This window comes from Salvia splendens, chromosome 17 (genome assembly GCF_004379255.2).
Source record: "Salvia splendens isolate huo1 chromosome 17, SspV2, whole genome shotgun sequence".
Classification (NCBI taxonomy): domain Eukaryota; kingdom Viridiplantae; phylum Streptophyta; class Magnoliopsida; order Lamiales; family Lamiaceae; genus Salvia; species Salvia splendens.
In genome coordinates, this window is record NC_056048.1 from 7,943,292 (window position 1) to 7,967,194 (window position 23,903).

Below are 23,903 nucleotides of genomic sequence, written 5' to 3' on the forward strand. Positions count from 1 at the left end.
TCATTAAAATGGAATTCGATTAACGCATTACCAAAAAAAGAATTTTTCCTCCTTGTTTCTTGTTCTTTAAAATATTTTAATTGGGGTTGTAGAGTTTTGATTAAAAATGGGAATAGGATTACTGTACGTGTATTTTTTGAAAAAAAAGAAGGGAGCTTTTTGACTTTTATTTGTTAACGTGTTTTAAAATGGGAGTATTCATGTTTTCCTTTTATTTTGTTGGTTGGGCTTGGAGGTTTACATTTTTTTTTCTTGAGGACCGGATTGAAATTGCTTAGATAATTGTGAGTCTAGTTGCTTTTGGGAAAATCATAATCTCGATCAAGAAAATAATTGGAGACATAAGATGCATTCATCTTATTTATTTGTTTGAATAGTTGTGTTGATTTATGCATTATTTAAATGCTAAAGGTGTTTCCTTGCAAGCGAGACATGATATCAAGGGAAAGAAAATAATTCCGGAATAAGCACTTGAGGTGAGCTCTCTTTTAAATAAGGACATCGTCCTAAATATTCTATTGATGGGAATGAAATGCAAATATGTTATCATGCCGTATTTTTTTAACTCATCTATCTGAAATGGCTTTGCCATTTATTATTTAAATCGAATTCGGGTCCTTGTAGGGCCGCAAACCCTACTTGGATTAGTGTACACCTATGGTAGACCGTGTGTCAGCGTATTGGTTGGCCGGTCTAGTGACTTGGTTTGTGGTCACATTCCAAGTCATGTATGAGCATATATGGTTGACGTCTATGGGAAATTGGTCGGCTGACCGCGATTTTTGAACAATGAAATATTTTGGTGCCTCGGGCCTAACTAAAGCTAAAACCCCGATAGTTACTTGACAATGGCATGATAAATATAAATATTTTTGATAACTTATTTTTGGCATAAGCCCATTGAGTATTTTATAGTACTCAGCCTTGCATGTGTTTTCCTTATGTGCAGGTTGAGCGGCGACGAGCTTGGGATGGTGTTGAGTCGAACCTTAATCATTGTTGGATTTATTTTGAACTCCGAGGGGCGTTGTGTTTTCATACATGTCGTCACTCTTACTCTTCAATGCTTCCGCTGAATTATGACTGTTTTTCTCCATTATGTTTTTGAACCCCTTTTCACTCTTGGATTATAAATTATGATAATTGTTGACCTTGGATTTAAAACCTAAGCATTTTCTCTGATTTTCCCTTGTTATTTGAATATTAATTATCTTTGTCAAACTCTTTATTAAAACCCTAGAAAATTATCCTTTCTTAAAGTCCCATTAGTCGCGACCACCCGCATTTATTAACCCTAAAAAGGGCGGTCGTGACGAGACCTTTCACATTTTACAGGGGGATTAGTTGTTGCGAAAGAGGTGCCTAAGATTTTAGTGAGCATCACAACTTTTGGTGGGAATGCATTTCTTACAACATTTTTTCGTGGGGGGTGTCTTTTTTTTTTCTAACATAAAATAAAATTGCTATAAAATGTCTAACCTTTTTCGCATATTCTACATGGAATGATAGAAGGCTATCTTCATTTCCTCATGGTTTTTAGTTTATATATTGATGATCTGTTGATTTTGTCGGACAAGATTTCTTCCACCGTCATATCATAGTAGAAAAAAAATTCAAACAATTATAAGCAATGGAATGAAATGATAATTCCTTTGCATTTTTATTCAATTTCATCATACTAAGAAATGAAATGGAATTGAAGTACGAATCATCATTCTACTCTCTTTTCTCTTCCATCACACTAAGAAGATTTAACATTGGAGTCGCTAGCCTAGCTAGGCTGTCGGCTGAGGGGCATCTGACCCTAGCCACTGCCAAAACCAATGGCAAATAGGTTCGTTCAGGTAAACTAACCATGAAATTGCTAATGACATCAACTGAAGCAGATCTCGAAGATTTGCTCCTCTCTTTGAAAGAGTCACTCTTCCTTAGGATCTAATTGGAATTGGAATTGGATTTTGAAAGTTGCATTCTTGATTTTGTTGGTTAGGATTTTAAATTGTTATCGATTTGCAAAATTGTTTGATGAGGTCTTTGAAAATCGACAAATTGCCTTCAAATCTTATCTAGCGGAGATTCAAGCCCGGATTTTGAGTATTGCTTGTGATCGAGTTGTGAATTAAGGTTGTAAAGTCGCGATAAGAACCAAATCGAACTTTGCATTAATTGGAAATGTGTAGTGTCATGATCTATATTATTATCAATAATTTCAACAAGGGTATTTTAGTATTTTAACGCAAAGATGAGCATTAAAGAAAAATTACTTAGATTTAGGGTTCAGTAAGATGAGGAACATTACCATTATCCAAATGTATGTAAAATATTTCGTAGTATAAATAAGATCATTAGTAGTTTTATAAGTTACTAAGTAGACTCTTATATTTTGATCAAACTGCTTATAAACCTAATTTTATGTTCTCAAATTTTATGTAACTTTCCTTAATTATTTACTGATTCACATCTCATTACAATAAAACCGAACACAAATAATAGAGAATTATAGATGATATTCCGAAACAAAATTATGTCAAACAAACCGACCTAAGAAATTCTAAAAAAATTATTTTATTGATACATGCGACCTTTGCTAATGCAGTAGCAAAAGTGAATAATATTGGACGTAAAAAATGTTGTATATATTGATAATATCATTACTCAGTTGATAAAATATTCTTCAAGCAGAAAGATTTATCAAAAGATCATATGTTTGCAAATCAAACAGCAACAACAATATCTATATCTCGATCAAACAACAACAACAATCACACAAACACAAAAGAAAAAAGATACTACTCCGTAGTAGTAATCAACATTACACTTTGACAAAATCATCACCTTAGAAATGAAAACAAGTTGAAAGGAAAACCCCAATAGCAATTATATGTAAAATTTGTTTGACATATAATCTTCAGTTGGAGTCCGGTGGTGGCGGATTGTTCAAGTCCGACATGTAGAAATCATGGAATAAAATATGTCCGTTCAATGGATTTTGACCAAATAATAAATGTGACGAGACATCTAATTTTGTGAAATTAAATGATATAGTGTCGATCTATATTTTACGCAGATAAATGTAGTATATTCACTTTCTCAAATTCGATTTCCGGTGAGTGAGAAATAGTGGATTAAAGTTGGGCATGATTAGCTTTTAATTAAAGCTTGGAGTTTGAGCTTAGGGAATAATTAATTAGTGTTAATTATCACACATTGGAGAAGTGACACATCTTTTAATGTGCTTAAATTAAGAGACTTTATGTTATTTAATAATTATAGTGGACCAAGATGGGTGAAAGAGCTCACACGCGCACACGCGCCGCCGCCGCTGCCCGCCCGCTCGTGGTCGCGGGACTTGGACTTGGCAATTGGTCTTTGGGTGGTCTTTGGGCTCGGGTCTGGACCAGTAGTAATCTTTTTAGACCATCGCTGAGTCAGCAATCCAAGTGGCTTGACACATCGTCAAGCTTGGCACAGTCAAAGCCTACACAGCTGCCACGTGAGAAATCCACACGCGGAAGGCACACTCCTGCCACAAGCTTGTAACCGCCGACGGTTACGAATGAACCATGATGAGCCTCCATGGCTTGGTTGACCCTGCATGGTGGCTTGACCTATAAATAGGCTAGCCATTCCACTGCATTTGATACAACATACACAAGCATTCTGCATCATAAGCTCTCTCCCTCTCCGGCATTGTTTTTCGGTCGAAAGCTCTACCCTCTCCTCCATCCAGTTCGCTGGAGCTCTCTTGATTGCGGTGTTGCTTCACCAGAGACGTAGCCGTTTTATCTTTGGGGACGACACGCCAAACCGAGAGCACTACTGGGGCGTATCTCGTCTTGCGGAAAGAGGCCTCCTCGACTCGGCTAACAACTGTTCACGGTTACTGTTTCGATTTCTCAATTGTAATTTCATTTCAGTTCAGTTTCCCCTTTTGTATTCCTTCTTTTGGGTTGTATTACGCCCGGTTGTATCTCTTGTAATCCCAGAAACCAACACGGCACGAGGTAGTTAGCCTCCTCTTCCTCAGCCTCCGCGGCCGCTGGTGGTTGTGCATTATCCACCGCCTGGAGATCAGCGAATTCCTCCTCTGCTCTAAACGCCGGCGGAGGATGGGCGCCGGTCCACCCTCGGTCCGGATGCTTCCGCATGTGCCCGAATACGGCCCTCGCGGAAGCAAACGCCTTATTACATACGGTGCAGTGGTACATTCTTCCACCCTCTTCCTCCCCACCGGGTTTCCGCCCACTCTCGCAGCTCCTCCGCCGTGGCCTCCGGAGAAGGCGGGCCCCCCGCTTCCACTTGGCGGCCAATGCTGGGGTGGTGGTGGGGGCGCAGCAGACTGCGGCGGAGGTAATAAAGCTAGTTCTGTGGTTGGCCGCCGCGGCCTCTGGGAGAGTTGGCTCCACTGCGGCCGGGGGAAGGGCGGTTGGGGTTGGAGGAAGAGGCGTCGTTGTTGGCCATGATCGGAGATGGGAGAGTGGAATGCAAAAGGTGTCGATGGTGGAGACATGTGAAGAGGTGGTGGAGGGTGGCGTTGGTTGGGATGAGTTGTTGTCAAGAGGCGCTGATCGCAACTTTTTGTGGGAATGCCTGTAAGAGCATCCACAACCGTGCTCTTGCCAGCGGCACGGTTGTGGGCCCGGGCGGTACTATTCATGCCTGCTCTCTGGCAAGAGCACAACACCCACAACTGTGCTCTTCGGCAAGGACGAGCACAATTAATTTAAAATTCAATTAAACAATAACATTTCCATAATATTAAAATTCATTTAAAAACCACAATAAATATTACAGATGACAAATAAAATTAAACATTACATAATTAAAATCCTAAAAATGAAAAAATACATAATTAAAATCCTAAAAATTAAAAATTACATAATTAAAATCCTAAAAATTAAAAAAACCACTACTCGTTGCCGAATTTCGCCCACATGTGGTTTGTATAAAAATTATGAATGAGAGATGAATTGATGTGATAAATGAGTGATGAATGTGTGTATTTATAGATGATTTTGGGAAAAAAATAAAAAAAAATCAAAAAAATTCAGAAAAAATGGGAAAAAAACGGCCATATTTTTTGGATTTGATTTTTTTTTTATTTTTTAGCATTATTTATAATTAAATACCGATTTTTTTAAAAAAAAATTAAAAATGTTTAAACACAACGGCTATGCCGTTGACGAATGGGAGCGCGCCACGTGTGCGTCCGCTGGCACGGACGTGCTCGATACATCGAGCAGCGCCGTGCCAGCGGCGCGAGCGCAGCGGCGGCGGATGGCGTCTGTGCCAGCGGCGCGGACGGCGGTTGCGACGGACGCCACCGCTGCGCATGCTCTAATGATGTGATGATGTGGAATTCAAATTTATTATTTTTAATTAATATTGATGTAATTTTGAAGCTTTAGTTTGCACATTCGATTTTAAATTTAAGGGAAAATTCTGAAAAATTAAAAGTTCATATATTTGTATTTAAAGTTTAGGAGAAAAATAAGAAAATACCCAAAGTTCATATATTTACAAAAACTGCATTTTGTGGCTGTGTCTTCTTTTCTAATACAGTTTTATGTTTTGTTTCTTGGCTTGCGTTTTAAGATTAAATATCTAACATTTCTTTGGAGTGTTGGATGATGGAAAGTTGGAAACCCTATTGCTTCGCCTGACCTAATTTTTATTTAAGACATGTTTTTGCAATCGTAAGGGTTATTACATTTTGACCAATATTGATACAATTATGAAGTCCTTCTTGGTATAATAGAATCGAACGAGGATGTAATAAAATGATACTAATTTTTTGTAACATTATACCAAGCAAATGAATTACACTGAAGTAGGAATCATTATTCAATTTCATTCGCATTGTATTACATTATACCAAGCAAATGAATTACACTGAAGTAGGAATCATTATTCAATTTCATTCTTCTGCATTCCATCATATTAGTAAGGGCCTAAGAGATTTCGCATTGAAGTTGCTAGGCTTTCAAAACTTGTCAAAAACGGAAGGGTTTGAATTGCGTTCAAATCCAGATCAACTTTCAAGCCCGGCTGGTTTTCTGGTGATGGGATGGTGAAAGCTATGGATTTAGACGCCATGAGAATAAGCTTCATTTTGCCTCTGGTGTTCTACCGTTTCATTTAGTTTGTGGTTAATTAAGGTTGTAAAGTATACGCATATTTGTCCCAAAATGATCCAAAACCAAGTTTGTAGGCAGATATACTGGAGTTAGGTTGTAGAACAATACTATTACCGATAATTTATACTCAACGTAAAATGTTTAAGATAAGGAACACAAATGTTTCTTAGATTTCCTTAGTGATGAAACAAACTGACCTTTTTTATAATTATATCACACATCTATTTAACCATTGAGAAGTAAATTATTTTTCTCTACTTTGTAATGAAACCTAACAGAATATGTCAAAAATTCTTAATTATAGATGCAAAATATATAGAATTACTGCATGCAGTGGGAAAATTGATCAACATTGGACGTAAAAAAATGTTGTATTGATAAAACTCCATGTAACACACGCAATACATTCTCAGTAGATAAAATGTTCTTCTTCCAGCAAGGCTCAACAACAAGGACCAAGACTATCTGTTTGCAAATCAAACAACATCTCGATCAAACAATAACAACAACAACAAAACACAATAATGATATCAGTATCAATCAAACAACAATTACTCAAACAAACTCAAAAAAAAAAAACAATAACAAGGTAGAAGAACTCAAACACCATCTTCAGTTGGAATCCTCCGGCGGCGGTTGGTTCAAGTCCGGCACTCTAAAGTTCTCCTCATCGTCTCCCGCATCTTCTGCACCTTCCACATCTCCCGCCATATGGAGGTCTGCGAACTCCTCCTCCGCTCTAAATGTTGGCGGCGGATGAACGCCCTTCCAACCTCGGTCCGGATGGGACCGCATGTGCCCAAAGAGGGCTTTCGTAGAGCTGAAGCCTTTTTGGCAGACACTACAGTAATGGTATCCATCGCCGCCTGCGCCACCACCCGCCGCATCTTGGTTCCTTGCTCCACCGCCGGCCCCACCGTCACGGTTTCTCTTCCTGGCCGCAGCGCCGCCTCCAATACGGATGCCCCCGCCTCCACTGCCGCTCCCACCACCGCCCCCTACGGGGATAGCCTGAGAGCCAAAGCCTCCGTGGCCGTGGCTAGGGCCCGGGAACGGCCATTGCTGAGGCGGCGGTGGGGGCGGGGCCCAGTAAGCGGTGCGGCCGGGCGTTCCCATGGTGGGAGGAGTGCGGGGCGGGGGCTGGTTATAGAGGGCCAATTCCAAGGGATTCTGCGGGGGAGAGCCGCGGCCGCGGGGGTTGGCAGCGCCGCGGCGGCGGCGTGGGCTTCCCTCGACGGGGGGAGGGATGGGGTTCGAGGAAGAGCTCTCGCTCCTCCCGGGGGCTTCATTGTTGCTCATTATTGGTTGATTAGTGTTTAAAATTGAAAAGCGGTGGGAAGGTGTGATCGGAGATAAAGTGAAGGAGGAAAATGGGGGAGAATTTATAGGCAGCGGAGATGGGTAAGAGGTGGCGTTGGTTCACTTTGAAGAGGTGTGAAAATTGATTTCAGAGCATCGCACCTTTTCGGATACGTTGCATGGATGCAGTTTTTTTTTAACTGCTGCAATTTTTTTGTGAATGAACTGTTTTTGGAAAATTCTTTTTTATTTCTAGTAATTACTGTATATTTTAATATGAGAGAGAAAATCGAAATGGGAAATGGGAAATTAAATAATGTAGAGACGAATTTTTTACGTAAAGTTTAGTGAAATAACAAAATAAATAAAATAGTTAGTGAAGTCATTCGTGATTATAAGAAGAAATAAAATGATACTCGAGCTTTATGTTGTGCATGCACAAAATATATAAGTCATTTAAATAATAAATTTTCTTTGATTTTTTATTAATCCCATAACTTTTAAAACTAGTTATACAAACTCATAGTTTAAAAAATATATAATTGTTACATGATCGAAATTGAAACTAATATAATCAAAATATAAATATGATATGATAATAAAACAATAATTTATATACTGAGATTTTTTTATATTTTGAGTGTGAACTAAAAATACATATGTATATCCAAAATGGCATGATTTTATTATCATATCATATACTACTAGTATATTATTACATCATGTAACAGTTGCGAAAATTTGAAAATTTGTAATTTTAAATTCTAGTTGAATAAACATTTCTGATTGAAACTGGCTTTTTTCACAATTAATCAGCACATTTCTTCTATCCAGGTATTATGTTATATTCTATCTTGGGATTGCATGCATGACTATCACGACTTCTTCAATTTTGACGTTTAAGTGAGAGGATTCAATTTCCCACCAATTCGAGTGGAGACCAAGGCAAATAGTGAGTTTGTTGTGAAGTTCAGAGAAGAATCGAAAGAAAGTGGCTTCATGAGGGCATCTGCAATTTGGTCGAACAGATAACATGACGAAGATTTGCTAATTTAGCTTGAACCTTGTAGCGAACAAAATGTATATCTAATTCAATATGCTTGGAGCGGCGTGACGAAATGGGTTGCTGGCTAAAGCAATGGTACTAATACTATCTACCCACACAATCGTAGTGCGAGAGGATGAGATTTTGAATTTGGAGAGGAGATAAGTTACCCAAGTGACCTCAGAGACAATATGAGCAAGACTTCAGTATTCAGTCTCACGAGAGACAACTGGTTGCTTTTTGGAACACCAAGATATCAAGTTCTTACCAAGTTGGATTGTTATCTAGTCGACTGGTCAATAACTCAATCTGCACGATTAGTCAGCCCTAAGCGTAAGTGCATGATTTGTGAGCCTTAAGAGCAAAGTAAGTTAGTGGCCATGCAAGTTTCTGTCAACTTCATGATGATGATTGAAGGTGGGTTATTATTGCAATGCTTATAAAGTACTCACTCTGTCCACCAATAATCGTCGCAAATTATATTACGCAATACTTTAGGACACTTAAAAAATTGTTATAATAGGTCAAACACCTAAAGTGTCACAATAAGTGGCCAGCAGATAGAGCTGGCAATTTTTAACACAACACGAAAACGCAAGATATTAATGCATTAGTGTCAAGTCTTATCGTGTTTGTGTCCTTATCTAATTGATCAGATGCAATAATTTTAGGTTGAGTTCGGGTCGGACCGGGTAAACTGTTAAAAATTAATATACTCCTATTATTATATTCTTTATTTTTATTTGTATTACTTTATTAGAATTAAAATTAGGTTCTCATTTCTCACTTTTATATGTTGCATTATGTTCGCGATCGTGTTGTGTTAATACAGACCGGTCATGTCGCTAACAGTTCATATAGTTTGTGGATCGTGTTCAGTATATGTAGCAGGCCGGGTTCAAATTTGAGTTTAAAATTTTCTTAGCAAGTACTCATTCAAGTTTGACCTTAACAATTTAGATTGTATTCTAGTGGACTTGTTCATAACTCAATCTGCATGATTTGTCAGCCCTAAGCATAAGTGTACGATTGGCCAGTCGTGCCAGTTTTTTCAACTTCACGACTGTGATTCAGAAAATTAGATCCATAGACCATTAGTGTGGCCCACAATCATAAGTCACAACACCAACATATTTGAACCTAATTAGTAATTTGAGAGGCCGATTAATTGCAGGATAAATATTTATGCGTATTTCTAGACTGACCACATAATTTCATTACCATACTTGTCCTTATATCAATTTACTTTTAGAATGTTACTCACAAAAGGTATAAAAATAATGTAACGTCTTGCTGTTGAACTGTTTAATGGGCCACAATCAAATTTAATTGAGGATTGTGTATTGTGAATTCTGAGTTAATTTTAAATGTGTTTTTATGTAATGTTTATCAATATTAATAGCATAATAAATTAATAATAGTCTAACATTGAGAGTATATACTGTAGAACAGTAAAATATAGAGACATAGTGGAGAAAGTAGTTGTATATATCATTAGTAAACATAGGCCACATATATATAGTACAAGAAACTAAGCTAGGCTATGTTACATAACCGATGTGGGATAGAATTCATATACTATATTAACACTCCCCCTCAAGTTGGATCATATATATTGATCAAGTCCAGCTTGGTACAAAGTTCTGAGAAACGCTTCACAGGCAACGGTTTTGTGAAGATATCAGCAATCTGGTTAGACGATGAAGTGAAAGGAGTAGTAATTGTCCGATTCAAAACACACTCTCGAATGAAATGACAATCAACTTCAATATGTTTAGTCCTCTCATGAAAACCCGGATTGTTCGCAATATAGATTGCAGCTTGGTTATCACAATGCATAGGTAAAGGTTCATTGAAAGTGAACCCCAATTCTCCAAGTAGATTCTTGACTCTGATCATCTCAGTAGCAGTATGAGCCATAGCTCTATACTCAGCCTCGGCAGACAATCTCGCAACAGTATGTTGTTTCTTACTTCGCCAAGTTACAAGGTTTCCTCCCAAGTAGGTGCAATATCCGGAAGTAGACTTTCTATCAGACTTAGAACCAGCATAATCAGCATCATAATATCCTTCAATTTTTAGATGACCATTCTTTTTTAATAACAATCCGTTGTCGGGAGATTTCTTGACATATTGAAAAATTCGAATAGCAACATCCCAGTGAACTTGCTTAGGCTTATCCAGAAAACGACTGACTAAGCCAACAGCAAACGAAATATCAGGCCATAAGTTTTCCAACTAGACGTCTATACTTAGCTTTATCCTCCAAGACTTCTCCACTGTCATCCCAAACACTTGGATCAACCTCCATAGGAGTATCAACGGGCTTTGCTCCAAGTAGTCCAGTTTCTTTCAACAGATCTGTAGCATACTTTTGCTGAGATAGAGACACTCCAGAATTTCCGTGTGCAATTTCAATTCCCAAGAAATACTTAGGACGGCCCAGATCCTTGATAACAAAATGTTGCTGCAAATATTTCTTTGTTTCCTCAATTCCACGAACATCACTTCCAGATATGAGTATATCATCAACATATACAATGAGAATAACAATACCCGATGCTTAAAACCAATAGTTCCAAGGACACTGCTGAACTTATCAAACCACGCCTTGGGACTTTGTTTAAGGCCATAAATTGCCTTTTTTAGACAACAAACTTTAGTAGCATCCTCCCCCTGAGCAACATATCCCGGAGGTTGCTCCATAAAGACCGTCGGAGTCAAATCACCATACAAGAAAGCATTCTTCACATCAAGTTGATACATGGGCCACGAAAGATTAATAGCCAAAGAGAACAGAATTCGGATTGAATTCATACGAGCAGTGGGCGAGAACGTCTCAAAGTAATCAATACCATAAGTTTGCATGTATCCTTTGGCCACGAGCCGAGCTTTGTAACGATTAATACTACCATCAGCAAGAAATTTTATGGTAAACACCCAACGACAAGATACAATATCCACCGAATCAGGGGCATGTACCAGAATCCAAGTACCACGACTCAAGAGAGCTCGCATCTCCTCATCCATAGCGGCTCGCCATAAAGGGTGTTTGAGTGCCTCTTAGTAAGAAGTTGGAATCACTGTAGACAAAAGGCAAAGAGCAAAGGCACAAAAAGGAGCACTCAAGCGAGTAAAGGAAACATGATTAGATACGAGGTGTTTGGTGGTACAAGTACGTTTACCTTTGCGAATGGCTATGGGTAACTCATCAGAAGGAGGTGGATCTTCAGAAGCTGGAGGCGAAGATGACTGTGGCAGTGGACATGAGACTATTGGTACTGTTTCAGGGGCTTCAGGGGCTGTTGCAGGTCGATGACGTCGTGTATAGACCTGTAAAAGAAGAGCAGGATGAGCAGAAGACATAGGAGAAACAAAAGTTTGGGCAGGTAAAGGAGTAGGATATAACTGGCTGGTTGGTTTTGTTTGAGAATGAGTAAAATAAGGCTGAAACTCAAAGAAGGTAACGTCTGCAGAGATATAATGGCGTTTGGTAAGAGGGTCAAAACATCGGTATCCCTTTTTGGTTCTAGAATAACCAAGAAAAACACACTTAATAGAGCGAGGAGACAACTTATCCAACCCAGGAGTCAGATCATGAACAAAACAAGTACATCCAAAAATGCCTGGAGGAATATGATAAAGAGGTTTATCAGGATGAAGACACGAAAAATGAATATCCTCATGCAACACACTAGATGGCATCCTGTTAATAAGGAAGCATGCAGTAAGAACAACATCAGACCATAGATACATAGGCACATGCATGTGAGATATAAGAGTACGCGCAACATCTAAAACATGACGATGCTTACGCTCAGCTACCCCATTTTGTTGAGAAGTGTGAAAGCAAGAGGTTTGATGAATTATACCATGAGATTCACAAAAAAATGAGATAGATTGTTGTGTGAACTCAAGAGCATTATTAGTACGAAGAATACACAGATCAACAGAATATTGGGTCTTTATTTCATGATAAAAAGATTTTAGAACAGTTGGGACTTCACTTCTGTGTTTAAGCAAATACAACCATGACGTACGGGAATAATCATCAACAAGAATTAGAAAATACTTGAAACCCCCCTGGACTCAATCCTACTCGGATCCCAAACATCACAATGAACTAAATCAAAAACAGAAGAGCTACGAGTCTCGACTCGAGAAGGAAAGGAAGTGCGAGATGGTGCTTGCCCAACTCACATGACTCACAATTAAAATCAACAGACGCAACTGGAACTAGACTACGAAGGCTGGAAGAAGACGGATGACCAAGACGACAATGCCACTGATATGGAGACACAACAGCAGAGAGAGCACTAGGAGAGACAGGTGAAATAGGATCCAAGTAGTACAGACCGCCACGCTCATGTCCTCTACCAATCGTCCTATTCGTCTGCAGGGCCTGAAAGATACAATATGAAGGATAAAAAGTGACAGAACAATTGTGAGTTTTTGTTAGCTGGCCAATAGATATTAAGTTAACTGGAAAATTTGGGGCAAATAAAACATTATCAAGAGTGATAATAGTAGTGGGTTTGACAACACCAGTGCCAGTTACTAGAGAATAGTTGCCATCAGCAAGATAAACAGATGGAATAGAGGATGGAGAAAAAGATGAGAAAAGGGATTTTGTACTAGTAATATGGGTAGAGGCACCTGAATCCAACATCCAAGACTTACCAGGAGATACAGCAAACGCAGCTACAGAGGTAGCATCAGTAGTAGATGAAGAACTTAGCGCCTTAATAGTGGTTTCGATAGGCGGTCTAAAATCAGACATGATAAAAAGAGACTGTAGCAGGAGGACAGCAACAGTAGGAGGAATATAATAATAGTTGTAGTAGTAGAGCAGCGGGCAGATAGCAGAGCAGCAGAGCAACAGTAGCAGACATATAACAATTGCAATTACAGCATGCAGATAACAATTGCAGATAGATAACAGTTGCAGGCAGTAGAGCCGGAGTAGAATTGAGCAAGTAGAGCCGGAGCAGAATTGAGCAGCAGTAGCAAATAACACAGAATTGAGCAGCAGTAGTAGCAGATAACAGTTGCAGGCAGTAGAGCAGAGTAGTGGAGAAGGGGCAGAACAGAGCAGCAATAGCAACAGAGGCGGAAAAAAACCTAAATTTCAAAACCCTAATTTTCGTTTTTTTAACATAGTGACGGATTCGAATCTGCTCTGATACCATGTAGAACAGTAAAATATAGAGACATAGTGGAGAAAGTAGTTGTATATATCATTAGTAACCATAGGCCACATATATATAGTACAAGAAACTAAGCTAGGCTATGTTACATAATCGATGTGGGATAGAATTCATATACTATATTAACATATACTATATTAGAAAAGGTACAGTATCTGAAGATTCTTCACATAATTAAATGTACTGCATTTATTCCAACATGTACCCTTTGGTACTTTTGTATTCGTATATACTGGTGGTATTGATTTTTACTGAACCATGTGTATTAAATTGAATACTACTATTTTAATCACTAAATTATATTCCACATATAAATATAGAGCACTTGATAAAAGAAGGATATTCTTGACTGGTTTATCTTTATATAAAAAGAAATGACACTTTCTTTTATTAAATTTTTTTTAGACTGTAAAAAACTTTTTTTTTCATTTTATGTATAACATCTCATGATTGATGTGAAATTCAAATGGTATCCTTTAATTTATATTTTAAATTTGAATTTTATGAACTAGATCTCATGAAAATCAATATGGGATTCAAATTGTGTTAATTGACTTAAGTGGAGAGAAAGTAAAATAGGAAATAGAATAAAATAGAGCGATGCATGAAGAGAAAATAAAGTTGGAGAAGAGATTTATTGTTTTTCCTTTATTAAAAAGGAAATGATTCAATTATAGTGAAAAAACTAAAAAATAAATACTATGACTAAGTACAATAATTTAAAGAAATTGTCTAATTTGGGTTTTGAATAGAAATATTTTTCGCTGTAGAGATTCTCATTAAAGGAATTTGTATGAAAGCCATAGAAGAAGAGCAAACTGATTTTGTGTAAGATTATATGTATTTTCGTTATATAAACAATACATGATAGCTTGGTATATATAGAGATAACAGAACACTCTAGATACTAAATGAATCAGTAACTATGCATTTATCATTTCTTGACTCTTCACAATCCACAGCTTGGGCGTGACCTTTCATCTTCTTCGTATTGATGGAACATAAGTTAACACTTCCCCTCAATTCAAGGGAGGCCAGCGAACATACTCCCAATTTGTTGCGTAGCCTCACGAAGAATTGCAAACTCAGAGGTTTAGTTAAAATATCAACAACTTGATCAAGAGAAGGAACATGTCTGAGCTCAATCTCTTTAGCTGCAACTTTGTCACGTACAAAATGAATATCCAACTCTATGTGTTTTGCTCTTGAGTGTAGAACTGGATTTGAGGCTAAGGCAATTGTACTCAAGTTGTCAACCCATATAACAGGGGGTGATTTAACAGGAATATGTAACTCATGTAGTAGAGATCGAATCCAAGAGATTTCAGACACAGCATGGGCTAGACTTTTGTACTCAGTCTCAGTACTAGATCTTGAAACAACCTTTTGCTTCTTAGAACACCAAGATACCAAATTACCACCAAAGAAAACACAATATCCAGTGGTTGATCTCCTATCATCAACATATGAAGCCCAATCTGAATCAGAAAATCCACACAACTTGAAATCTGAAGCTTTAATTTGCAGGCCATAATCAATCGTGCCACTCAGATATTGAAGTATCCTTTTTACAGCTTTCCAGTGGGTATCTAATGGACATGCCATATATTGGCTAACTTTATTCACAGAGAAACTAAGCTCAGGTCTGGTTATAGTAACATACTGCAGAGCTCCAACTACACTTCTATATAGTTTACCATCAACAGTTGGTTCTCCTTCGTCTTTACTGAGTTTAAGATCAGAAACCATTGGAGTAGGATATGATTTAGCCTCCAACATTTTCACTTTCTGCAACAATTCAGTAATGTAGGCAGCCTGAGATAAATGCAGACTAAGAGTCGTTTTAGACACCTCAATACCAAGAAAATGAGTCACTTCCCCTAGATCCTTCAAGGAGAATTTCTGATGCAATTGATCAATAATACTTTGAATCCTAGAAGAAGAATTTCCAGAGATGAGCATGTCATCAACATAGAGCAAAAGATATGTAGTGTCTGTCTTTGTGTGTTGAAAGAAGAATGAGTGGTCTGCTTTTGATTGGGTAAATCCAAGGGATAGAAGAGTAGACTGAATGGTAAGGAACCAAGAACGAGAAGCTTGCTTAAGCCCATACAAAGATTTATTAAGCTTACACACCATCCCTGGAGGACCCTGTTCAAAACCCAAAGGTTGTTTCATTTAAATCTCTTCTTCAAGATCACCATTAAGAAAGGCATTATTAACATCAAGATGTCGAATGAGCCAACCATTTGTGACAGCAATACTCAGTATTAATTTAATAGTGGTAGGCTTAACCACTGGACTAAAAGTCTCGACAAAATCAAAACCAGCCTCTTGAGCAAAACCTTGAGCAACTAAACGAGCTTCGTGTCTAGCAATTAAACCATCAGCATGCTTCTTGAGCCTAAAAACTCAAGTACAACCAATAAGATTCTTCCCAGGTGGAAGAAACACAAGAGTCCAAGTCTTGTTCCTTAACAATGCCAAGAATTCTGCAGTCATAACACACTTCCATACAGGAATAGCAATAGCAATCTTGGCTGAGTGAGGAATGAGAACATGGAGTTTATCATCATCACATGATTTAGTTTCTGTAGCAAGAGCCTTAGGTTTGAAAATGCCATGCTTAGCTCTAATGATCATGTGATGTCTGTTGGTAGTAGCAAGAGGAATTGATGGAGCGGTTGTTGTAGGAGAAGAAAGTGAAGGAGTATTGGACAAGACAGAGTCTGAGACACTGGAAGCAAGCAAGGGAAGATGAGAAGATATAATATGATCATGAGATGAAAGATCAGAGGGAGATCTTAAAGGAGAATGATAAGGAACTGAAGAAGATTCGAGGGAGTATGCTGTACAGCAGGAGTTGGGGCAGGAGTTGCAGAACGAGTTGGAGCAGGAGCCGCAGAAGGAGCTGGAGAGAAGATAGGATAAGAAGTGGGAGCTAGTGAAACGACTTGAGTGGTCAATGAAGTTGGAGAGAAGATAGGATAGGAGAAGTGTTTGAACACAAGCAAAAGCTCATCTTTAGTTTTCAGGAAATAAATCCAAGTGAAACGACTTGAGTGGTCAATGAAGTTAACATAGTACCTAAAACCATTTCTAGAGATTATGGGAGCTGGTCCCCAAAGGTCAGAGTGTATTAATCCCAAAGGATGATTATGCTGGGATGTGGAGTTAGTATAAGGAATTCTGTGACTTTTAGAGATAGAACAAGAATGACATATGAAATCAGTATTCATTGATGAAAATGGGATATTACAATTTGATAAAACTCTCTTAACAATAGGTAAAGCACAATGACCAAGTCTTTGATGCCAAAGTTCTAGACTATCAGACTTATTACATGAGGAATAAAAAAGTGAAGGGGAAACTGGATGCACTGCATTGGTAGGCAAAGAATTGCACTTTATTGAAGAAGCTGGAAGATCTTGAACCCTGTTGAGGAGAAATTTGTATAGCCCATTCTCAAGGATTCCTCGGAGTATTATTTCCTTGAAATCCTGATCCCTCACAAGACAAAAGGTAGGATGAAATTCAAAAAAGACATGATTATCTTTGGCAAAATGAGAGACACTAAGAAGATTTTTAGACACTTTAGGAACATGTAAGAGATTACTAAGCAGAAGAGGTCTAGAAGAATGATGGTTAGAAGCTAGAAAAATAGTAGCACTACCAACATGAGCAATTTTAACTCCAAAATCATCACCAAGACGAAGAGAATTACCTCCATGATATTCAGAGGTACTGTTAAGGTTGGAGAGATCATTTGATACATGGTGAGTAGCACCTGAGTCTGGATACCAAGATATTGCAGAAGCAACATCATTAGAATATTCAGGAGGAGATCCATAGCTAGAAGAGCCTCTGATTTGAGCAACATTGGCTGAAGGATTTGAACCAGAAACTGAATTGTGATAGCTGGGTTGTTGCTGCTGCTGAGGTGGTCTATAGAGGGACTGTTGCTGAGGCATGAAATTCTGTTCAAAACGGTACCAACAATGGCTAGAAGTATGCCCTGGTTTCTCACACAGCTGACAGATCAACCTATTCCCAAATCTTCCTCGGCCACCGGATCTACCACCTCTAAAACCACCCCTTCCTCTAGCATTAACTCTGAACTGATTGCCTCGATAATGCTGATGTTGAGTTTCTTCTTTGCCCGGCATAGTAGCATGAGCAATATGAAGAGATGGAGCAGATCCATCCATGTTAACTTTTGATGGCTTTGAAACCTCCAATCTTGACTCAAAACTGAGAAGTAAAGAGCTTACTTCTTGCATAGCCCATCCATCAACTCTAGCTGTGATGGCAACAATAACTGGATCATACTCTGCACAAAGACCATTGAGAACATGAAGGATTTGATCATCCTCTGAAATTTTACAACCTACAGCAGCAAGAAGATCACAATAGGTTTTGATTTTCCCCAAATAATCTATCATGGACATATTCTCTTTCTTCACAGATTGTAATTGCGTTTTGTATTGCATCATTTTTGCTTTAGATTGACTAGCAAAACTTGACTCTAAAGCATTCCAGATCTCATAACTTGTAGTTAAACCAACCACCAGACCCAATATACTCTCTGTGAGAGACGACTGTAACCAGGAAGCAAGCAATTGATCTTGCTTCTTCCATGGCAGATATTCTGGATTCATTGCCAACTGAGATGATCCATCAATAGGCAACATAGGAACTGGCGCAGCCTTGCTATCAGAAAGATATGATTCAAGCTCAAATGCCCGAATTGTAGACATAATTTGTTGTTTCCAAAGGAGGTAATTGCTCTCTGTGAGCTTAATTGAATTGGATGAGATTAGGTTAAAACATAAGCAGAAGCTAAAACTAGTGATTCTTCCATGTTGGAGCTATCACTGTCCGCCATAACATAAAATGATCAAAAAAATCAGCTTCAAACTTCAAACTTCTTGCAGAAAATCAGCTTAACACTAAAATCAAAAGTCTCCAGAGTGATTGGGGTGGGGAATATAGGGGCCTTACTGATTTTCTTCACTCAGAAGGTATCCATCATCGCATTTCATGTCCATATACTTCACAACAAAATGGTTTAACCGAGAGAAAGCATAGACACATTGTTGAATCTGGTTTAACTCTTTTCTCTCAGTCAGGCTTGTCCACATGTTTTTGGGATGACTCATTTGCTACTGCTACCTATCTGATCAATAGAACCCCCTCTCAAAACCTATCATTCAAACCCCAATTACCTTGATCTTAAACCTTTTGGTTGTCTCTGTTATCCGCATACTAGGCCTCTTAACAAATCCAAACTTGATTTTAGGTCGGAATCTGCTATTTTTCTTGGATATAGTCAATCTCATAAAGGTTATAAGGCTCTCTTGAATTCTGGGAAAGTCATTATAACTAGAGACATTGTTTTTCATGAGACTTTTTTTCCTAAGAAATCTGCTAGCTCTACTTCTTCTACTTCTTTCCTTATTCCTCATTCAAACAGCTCTGATACCATAAAGGAATTTGTATGAAAGCCATAGAAGAAGAGCAAACTGATTTTGTGTAAGATTATATGTATTTTTGTTATATAAACAATACATGATAGCTTGGTATATATAGAGATAACAGAACACTCCAGATGCTAAATGAATCAGTAACTATGCATTTATCATTTCTTGACTCTTCACAATCCACAGCTTGGGCATGACCTTTCATCTTCTTCGTATTGATGGAACATAAGTTAACACTCATGAAGGGTTTTAAGAATGTGTATAAAACAATAAACTTGGGTTGCAAAGCACAGCAGCTCCTAAGGTGGCAATACTCTGTCGTTTTGGGCAATTTTAATTTTCAGAGCAGTTTTCTTGATTCAAAAAAATATACTAACAATTTTATATACGTTTAGAAAAACAATCCTATAATAAGTTCAATAATTGATTAGCTGCCAAAGTAAAATTTTGAGATGAATGGTATTATTATACGAAAAATATAAAACTTAATCCTAATAAAAATAGTTGACTTAGAAAACAATATTTTCGCTTGAATTAGTCAAAAATAGAAATAATTTTGTAAATAAAGTTTAATAATGATTTCCAACATTATATTTTTATAGCTTATCATGAATTTAAGAATTAAATTTATGACAATTTTTATAATACTACATATATTTACATATTGTGTTTTAAGAATAAATATAAATTCGAAAAATAACAAATTAAAATTATAGTTGTCTTGTTTAAACTTTATACTATAGTATTTCTATATTTTTAATCTGTGGATATCTATTCGTTGTAGTAATTATTGTCTTATCAAATCTACCCTTTCTTCATCAATAATTATTTAAGTATTTTGAAATTCCGAACCAAACTAGGAATACAGTCATTAAATTGAAAATTACTAGTAATTTTTTATATATTGCGCCGATTTCTTTTGATGAGGTGCTAAGAGCATCTCCAATGGCGGCGTCGGCACCGGCACGCCGATTTTTCGCGGACGCCGGTGCTGACGCCGAACCATTGCTAGCGGCGTCGTCGAAATCGGCGTCAAAATCGGCTTGCCCACGCCGATTCTCACGCTAATCCTCACGGCGCCATTGTAGGCCCCGGATCGGCGTCAGATTTTTAATTTTTTTTTTAAATTTTCCGAAACACTATATATACGCGCTTTGGACGTCATTTTCATACGCGCTTTGATTTTTCCACCTGTTCTTCGCACACATCGACCCCAACGGATGCACAGTACACGCAGTATGAGACCTTCTCCTTAGAGGAGTTGGGTTTTGATATTAACGAGGTTCCGTATGTTGCTACGATTGTAAATTAAATTATATAATTGTTATTAGTGATGTGGATAGGCTATGGGAATGCTATGTGAGGGCTATTGGATGTCCAGTTGCATGTCCAGATGATGTGGCAGGAGGATTTTAGTGCTAATGATGTACCAGTGGGAAGGCTATGTGAGGGCTATTGGATGTCCTTCACCATTGGAGATGCTCTAATCAAACTGGATTCTCTCTTTACACAAACTAACAAAATAAAATTCAATGTAATTGCATCAGTAAATCTGACAACATTATCTTAGCTAGTTAATCCTAAATCGCAATTAAATGCGGTATACTATCAATTTACTAAGAAAATCTAGAATTTTGAAATAAAAATAGAAAACAATCCGTTGCCGTCCTAAATTAAATTGACAATTGCAAACTGTCTAGTCAATTAGTCAAAAGTGGGGAAGAGCGCCTCTCTCTCTCTCACACACACACTAATGGGCTTATTATTACAGCACATAAAAGTGCAAACTACTCAAAACCCATAATAATTAATTGAACAAATTAGTTAAAAAATGAAGTGAAAAAACAGACAAGCAACCACAATTGCATGTTTTAAAACACAATTTGAAAGTAACGTCTCCTAAGCCACGCGGCACGTGCCAACACAGGTGACCGTTGCGCACACTGACTTTCCCCACTTCACTAGCCGTTCGATTTAAAAACACATCTCCCTCTCCTCTCATTCCGCCATTGCTGAAGCTCCTCTCCCTTCTTCCCCTCCTCCTCTCTGCTCTAGGAGCTCTGATTTTTTCAAGAAATTGGAAAATGGCTATTTCTGATGAGAACAATTCTGTTCAGATTAGACCAGCTAATGTTCAACAAGGTAAAAAAGATTGGATTTTGTGATGTGGGCCGCCTCAAGATTGCAGCTTTTTGCGTGAATTGATTTGCTCTCTTTGATTTAGGTGGGGGAGAAATGGAAGGGAGGAAGTTTGGAGGTGAGATCAGAGCTAACAGGAGAGCTCTTGGTGTGATTAATCAGAATCAACATTGTGTTGTCAACAAGAGAGGCTTTGCAGAGTACTTATCTTATCTCCCGTCTTCTAATCCCTCTCTATCTCTCTGTGTTGAAGTTTTTTGACACCATGTGAAAAATCTCAGGTCTAATGGGGTTTGTGATAAGAATGGTCCAGTGCCAGCTCATAGGCCAATCACAAGGTAATAAAATAATTTGTGCTTCTCAAATTCAAATTTTTTCCCACATTTGAATTTTTCTGATTCTAGTTTCTTGAATTTTGATAGGAAATATGCTGCTCAAATGTCAGTCTCGCAGCATCCATGCCCTGAGGTAATGGGCTAATGATAGATCTTGTTTGGATTGGATCCTTAGTTGAATAGCAAGAGTTGCTAAGAATCTTTTGTTTTGTTACTAGGAATCTAAGAGGCCAAAGACATCAACATCAGGCATCGAGTTCACAGTGTGGGAGGATGTCCCTTTGACAGATGTAGATGATAATGTGGCAGATAAAGACCAGCCTATGCCGATGTTGTTGGAGAAATCGGAGATCGAAAAGGATCAAATGGTAGCAACCCCTTTTTCCCCATTGATGAATAATTGTAGTTCTTGCTCCTTAGCTAGTTTATTGAATTTGGAAGAAAATTCACAATGTAGGAGGTTGAAATGGAAGACATATTCGAAGAGACTGTTTTGGACATTGATGGTGGCGATGCGAAGGATCCGCTTGCTGTCGTGGACTACGTCGAAGATCTATATGCCTCCTACAAGAAAATGGAGGTGAGGAAATGGAAGTCCTAATGATTTTAGCTTAGTTTTGATATATTGAAGTCAAATGTGGCCTTTTTCCTATTCAAGAATTTGATTTTTGATGTGCAAAATAACTCCTATGATTAGATTTTGAATACTGTCAATGAAAATAGAGACAAAAGTGAGCTCAATGTGTGTTTTGAATTTGAATTCGTTTTTAGATAAAGGTAGGTTGATTATGCATCTAGGTACTTTAGAAAATAACCAAATTGTCACATGTTGGTATTGAGCTGTCATTTTATTCTTCATAAATGCTAATTTTGAATGCTGTAGATGCACCACATGCTGACTTTATTAATTCCATATTTTTTTGTTTTGTGTTGCAGAGTTCAAGCTGTGTTTCACCATGCTACATGTCACAACAATTTGACATAAATGAGAGAATGAGGGCTATTCTCATTGACTGGCTTATTGAGGTAATTAATTACTAATGCTTCAAAGTCTAAGTTGTTTTAATCTTGTGAAACTTACTGTTTTTCTACTAATGATCAATAGGTGCACCACAAATTCGAGCTACGAGAAGAGACATTGTTTCTTACGGTTAATCTAATTGATCGGTTCTTGGAGAAGCAATCCGTGGTGAGGAAGAAGCTGCAGCTAGTCGGCTTGGTCGCCTTGCTTCTAGCCTGCAAATACGAGGAAGTCTCGGTTCCTGTTGTCGATGATTTGGTCTTCATCTCGGACAAAGCTTATACTAGGAAGGAAGTTCTTGAAATGGTACATACATATACTAATCCGCAATCACAACACAACTCATTCAATTTGTGACATTCAAAAACTGATTTTTAAGTCCACTTTTTGCAGGAGAGGTTGATGCTGAACACATTGCATTTCAACATGTCAGTCCCAACTCCTTTTGTTTTCATGAGGCGATTCCTCAAAGCTGCTCAGTCAGACAAGAAGGTCGGTCGAAACGATCTTTGATGTGCTTTGGAAACCAAACATTAATAAGAAATCTAAATGTGTGTATTGTGTTAACAGCTTGAGATGCTCTCATTCTTCTTGATTGAGCTATGCCAAGTGGAGTACGAGATGCTCAAGTATCCACCCTCGTTCGTCGTGGCTGCTGCCTTATACACGGCCCAGTCGACGCTCTATGGTGGGGGGCAATGGAGCAAGACTTGCCAATGGCACACAGGCTACTCAGAAGAGCAACTATTGTGAGTCTTCATCTATCCCATCCCATGAAGATGCTTTTGTTTTGAGGCTAATGCTCGGTTATTTTTCTCAGGGAATGCTCAAGGCTGGTGGTGGGGCTGCACGAGAGGGCCGGGACGGGGAAGCTGACCGGGGTTCACAGAAAGTACAACACATCTAAATATGGATATGCAGCAAGATGTGAACCAGCACATTTTCTTCTTGTACAGGCTAACCAAACTAGTACATGTACATGTGATTGATTTGCAGTGTTGATACCAAAATTGAGAAATTTAATTGGGGGAAAGGGAGAGGGGGGGCAGGCACTAGTTGTTGAGATTAATTAGAGATTAATCATAGAGAAATTAAATAACCAGGTTAGCAGCAACTTTGAGTTGCCCCCAGGGGGATTAATTACCAATTATTCATTCTGATTTGAACAAGTGTAGAAACTCTGCACTTTCTGATTGTTTACTTACATTTGATTGGGAAATAAATACCATCTCTTTTATTA

The 23,903-nt window shown here is 38.1% G+C and overlaps 1 protein-coding gene and 1 pseudogene across 1 annotated transcript; one reads left to right on the forward strand and one right to left on the reverse strand.

Annotated features, from left to right (window-relative positions):
• Positions 1-6,749: 6,749 nt before the first annotated feature.
• Positions 6,750-7,436, reverse strand: LOC121774254 (translation initiation factor IF-2-like). Its single transcript, XM_042171160.1, has one exon. The coding sequence runs from the start codon at positions 7,434-7,436 to the stop codon at positions 6,750-6,752; it is 687 nt and encodes a 228-aa protein (XP_042027094.1).
• A 13,730-nt stretch (positions 7,437-21,166) lies between these two features.
• LOC121773441 lies at positions 21,167-23,903 on the forward strand (annotated as a pseudogene).

Bases quoted from the DNA above. Each gene is read 5' to 3' on its own strand.
- LOC121774254 (XM_042171160.1), bottom strand. From the start codon at position 7,436: ATGAGCAACAATGAAGCCCCCGGGAGGAGCGAGAGCTCTTCCTCGAAC.